Source organism: Austrofundulus limnaeus, unplaced genomic scaffold (assembly GCF_001266775.1).
Source record: "Austrofundulus limnaeus strain Quisiro unplaced genomic scaffold, Austrofundulus_limnaeus-1.0 Scaffold417, whole genome shotgun sequence".
NCBI classification, from domain to species: Eukaryota; Metazoa; Chordata; class Actinopteri; order Cyprinodontiformes; family Rivulidae; genus Austrofundulus; species Austrofundulus limnaeus.
The window spans coordinates 80,387-84,925 of NW_013952819.1; the positions used below are offsets into that span (position 1 = coordinate 80,387).

General features: G+C 40.9%; 2 protein-coding genes across 2 annotated transcripts in view; both read right to left on the reverse strand.

Moving 5' to 3' along the window:
* aldh3b1 (aldehyde dehydrogenase 3 family, member B1) overlaps window positions 1-2,483 on the reverse strand; it is a gene marked incomplete in the record, with an annotated part of 22,223 nt that extends 19,740 nt beyond the window's left edge. Inside the window, 1 exon segment of the mRNA XM_014024295.1 lies at window positions 2,253-2,483. Within this exon segment, the coding sequence (XP_013879749.1) occupies window positions 2,253-2,460 (208 nt within the window).
* A 328-nt stretch (window positions 2,484-2,811) lies between these two features.
* Window positions 2,812-4,539, reverse strand: part of LOC106528998 (serine/threonine-protein phosphatase 4 catalytic subunit B) — a 12,246-nt gene continuing 10,518 nt past the window's right edge. The window contains exon 9 of the mRNA XM_014024296.1: window positions 2,812-3,679. Coding sequence (XP_013879750.1) covers window positions 3,550-3,679 — 130 coding nt within the window. The 3' untranslated portion in view covers window positions 2,812-3,549. The remainder of the gene's footprint in view (window positions 3,680-4,539) is intronic.

Here is a 4,539-nt window from a genome sequence, read left to right on the forward strand (position 1 = left end):
TAGATTTGACCATGAGTATCAACACTTTTACTCAAGTACTAGAGTTGAGTACTTTGTCCACCACTGCAAGTAAAAGGAAAAACTATGTAAAATATAAATGGTAAAATGGTAAATGGTACTGAACTTATAGAGCGCTTTTTCAAGTCCCTCCGGACCCCAAAGCGCTTTACACTAACAGACATTCACCCATTCACACTCTACACACAATATAGATTAAAAAACAGTAAAATTTAAGTTATGTGTTAAAATATATAATTAATTGGAACTAAGCTGTAAAAATTAATATGAAGGTCATTTAAATTATAAAACATGAGGTAACGTTTTCCTTTTTAATTTATTTGGTGCACTACAAATGTATTCATTTATTTAAAGGCTCATTTATCTATTTCTGCTTTTATTTCTAATTAAGTTCGTTTCGGTCCTCCATACTGCAGAACTTGGAAGAGGTAGTTCAGTGACTCAATCAGGTGTGTTGGAGCAGGGAAAAATGTAAAACATGTAGGGCTGCGGCCCTCCAGGACCAGGATTGCCCACCCCTGTACCAACCAGCCACTTGAGGCCATTTCATTAGGTCCAGCTGTTCAAATGCTTGTTAAAACAAACAGCTAATCAGCCAATCACAGGGCAACAACGCAGTGCTTCTAGACGTGGAGAGACATCCATCCATTGTCTTTACCCCCTGTTTCTTTTCTAGGAGTCTTTTCGTGGGGTCACTGGGGCCATATCCAGCAGTCACAGTGCGAGGGGCGGGGTACACCCTGGACAGGTCTTAAGTCCATAGGGCACATAGAGACTAACAACCATTCACCCTCTCACTCACAACTAGGGACTATTTAAAGTTACCAATTACCCTAACATGCATGTTTTTGGTCCATGGGAGGAAACCTGAATAACCAGAGATGACAACGTGTTGAAATACAAACTGAGAATCAGAACGAGGAAGAAAGAGGATTAAAGTGACTGAATCATCATGGCTGTTGGTGCCTGACAGGCTGGTCTGAGTATTAAAACACTGCTGATCTACTGGGATTTTTACACAAATAATAATAATAATAATAATAATAGTTTATATGATTTACAGAGAATAGTCTAAAAGAAGAGAAAATATTTCGTGAGCGGCAGTTGTTAGTATAAAAATGCCTCATTGACGTCAGAGGAAAGGCACACACTAGTGGAAAATGACACAAAGGCAACGATAGCTCAAGTAACCATTTGTTCTGTGGCTGCTTTACTGCATCTGAGACGGGGTGACTTGAATCTGTGCAGGTCCAGCARAATCTCAAAACTAACAAGACATTCTGGAGCAAATGTTGCCAATGTCAGAAAGACTGGTCTCAGCTGCAGGTCATAGGTCCTCCAACAGCATAATGACCTAAAAATACCCCCAAATAGCTAAAACCAAATATTGGAGTATTCTGAAGTGGCCTTATATCCTGTTGAACATCTGTGGAAGGAACCGTCCAAACCTGAACCAGCTGGAGCAGTTTGCTCAGGAGGAATGGACCAAACTTCGATACCGGTGAACTCTCTCGACTCAAGAGGCTGAGCAACAAGGTAAAAAGGTACCATCCTTTTTAGTCAAGGCTAATTTCGTTATTTTATTTTGTTCGATTTTTGTTAAATCAAAATACTGAAGCAATTTAATATGATTTCTTTGCAGTTTTTTTTATTTCTTTTGCCAATTTCAAGCTGTTTCAGTGGACTTTGTGTGTTTCTCCTTTTAACTTTTATTCCTAAAGGTTTCTAATTTTATATTTATTTAGGTTAACAACTGTAATACTTAGTTAAATAACAAAACAAACATAGTGACATGAAACAACCTGTTTATCCACTATGACCTGTCCTGGTTTGAGACCAGTTGACCTCTGACCCCACCTCTCACTTGCTGCCATTCTGGTGATCAGTCATGTGAATCTTCCTAAAATGTGAGCAAATTTATTACAATGTTTTGTTTTTTTCCACGCTTGTTAGTTTGTTTTTGCTGGGGGGAAAAACGTAAAAATCCACTATTCTCCCCCCAGTTAAACTGAAGCTCAGTGCCAGAAACAGGTGTCTGTAGATCCTGATAACGCGCACGCGCGCACATCAAAGGCTCACGCGCCGCCAAACAATCCAAACATTCGATTGATTGACGGCACGGCGCGAAGAGAGAAAACACGAACACAGCCGCACAAACCCACACTTTCCACAGATTTCTTTCCTCTTAAAGAACCCACAGAGACCGACCCAAAAAGCCGTGGTTCCGACCCTACCTGTCCGTGTGTCCGTCTCCAGCAGTGACCCGCAGAGCTCCGTTCGGACTAAGAGGAAATCTTCTGGCTTCCGGTTCCTGTTCGGTTTTCCCGTGGACCTCCTCGCGCTCCTCCGGTTTGAGGCGGCGGCTCGGGGTTTTTGGTCCGGCGAGAAAAACCCGTCAGACCAGARCCGAGCTAGACCGAACCTGTCCGTGTGGTGGAACATGTGTTCTGCTGAAGATCTCTAGACAAACTTTAAATAAACTTCTTGTCTTCAACTCTACACATGGTTTTGCTTTTGGATTCGATTCAAAAACAATTTGCCTGTCTGTTAGCAAAATACCTCAAACTACTGCAGATTTTAGATTTAAGGAAATCATTTTTAGGAAATAAACWTTGCATCTTAAAGGATCCACAACCTAATCTGAGTCTGATAATTCTGAGATTGAGTTTAATGATAATGGGTATCTGAATCCATCATGAAAGGCAACAGGAATGCCTGCAGTGATTTTATCTGTTTCTCTGTGTCATGCAATATTTAGATTACAGATCTTTAAATCACACACACCCCAACAAATCAGCATCAATACAAAACTTTATTCTCACAATATCAAAATTGACAGAACTAGAGATGTTTAGATTAAAAAGAATTAARGGGGGGGGGGGATGTATATAATGAGTTTTCTTGAGAATTGTTACATTTCTGGCGTTTTATTCTTGGCGGTGCCGAGCAGCAGCGCTTACATTTCAGCACACGGAACAGATGACGGTTAAGAGAAAATAATAATAAYAATAAATGGAACGTGGGTTTTCTCTGGCAGCAACAATTTTACATAAATTAAAGACAACATATGCACTGAAGGAATTCCTTAAATGATAAAAATGTAAAAATGTCTTCAACCTGCATATTCTTGAACATAAATCCTTACTTCTTCCGAGTGCCTCTAAAACTACACGACRAAGTTTGTCATCAAAGCAAAAAGAAGCTCAGAGAAACGTGGTGACAGTGGAGCTGGACAGGAGAGCTCTATGTACAGAGGAGGAGGTGGACAAACGGCTGAAGAGAAACAGTCGTGGGCCCAGGTTCAGCCRCACCCTTTCACCAACTCATCAGTCAGGCTCGGGCAGTCGGGTGAAGACTTCAAACTGGAGCTGTGAGAGAGGAAGCTTCACGGGGTCAGGCAGGTTATCTCCCTCGCTGCTGGGAGAGGTCTGCTAACAGAACCGACCTGCAGGAGGACTGTGGGGGAGGAGGAGGAGGAGGGGGAGGAGGGAACCGGAGTTTGACAAGTCAGGGCTGTCTGCTCAGAGGGTTTTACAGGAAATAGTCGGCTACTGGCTTCTTGGAGGGGATGCCTCTGGTCTCTTGTGGAGCTGCTTCGAATATGATGAACTCCCGCTGTAGATGCTCATCCAGCTCCAAGATGGCCGCCACATTACCACACCTGATTGGGAGGAAACAAAAACGGCTTGCTCAAAATACTTTATTAGAGCTTTAACATCTAAAACGACAAACTATAAGATTTATTTCACAGGTGAGGCTATAATCCAGTTTTAGATTCAGACGATTTTATATCAATTTTGAAATAAAAACAATCAAATTAGTTAACATCAATCTTCTGCTGCTGCTTTAGGACTTGTTACTGTGTGGTGCTGTTTCTCCTAATAGAGTTGTCATAGCTTCCTGTAGTCGAAACATGTTGCAGCAAATTGTGTTTTCATATCCTTTTATCTTTTCTTTGCTGAACCCTGAAGACTATCTGTAATAGTTGAAGTGATCACAACATGACTTTAGTAATGAAACACAATGCTAATCACCATAGCTTTTCTGTGGCCTTTTCAAAGCTAGGYTAGCATCTAAGCTAATTTTTGGTCAGCAGCCTGTGAATAATTTTTTTATTTTTGTGCACACTATTAGGCATGAAGATATATATGTTTATGTGTGGGAGTTGTGTAAACATTTGGACTGACACAGTCACTGTTTGTAACCTGTGTAATAACTCATCTTTAAGTTGATCATGCTAATTACAGCTTTCCAAACTGCCACATGTATCAGCATTAGCATGTTGGCTTTAGGCCAAACCACTGCTATTTTAACTGAATGTATAARCTTAAGAAATATTTGTGCTYTGGSTCTTGGGGGTCGGGTCTGTGGTCCTCCTCAATCACTATTTAATATTCCACTAGAGAAATCTTGCATTTATATGCATGTTCACAACCGCACAAAAATAGACATTTGGATCCTGGGGCTTTTGACAATCACTGAATGTAGATATGTGTATGTATTTATGGGGGTGTGTGTGTG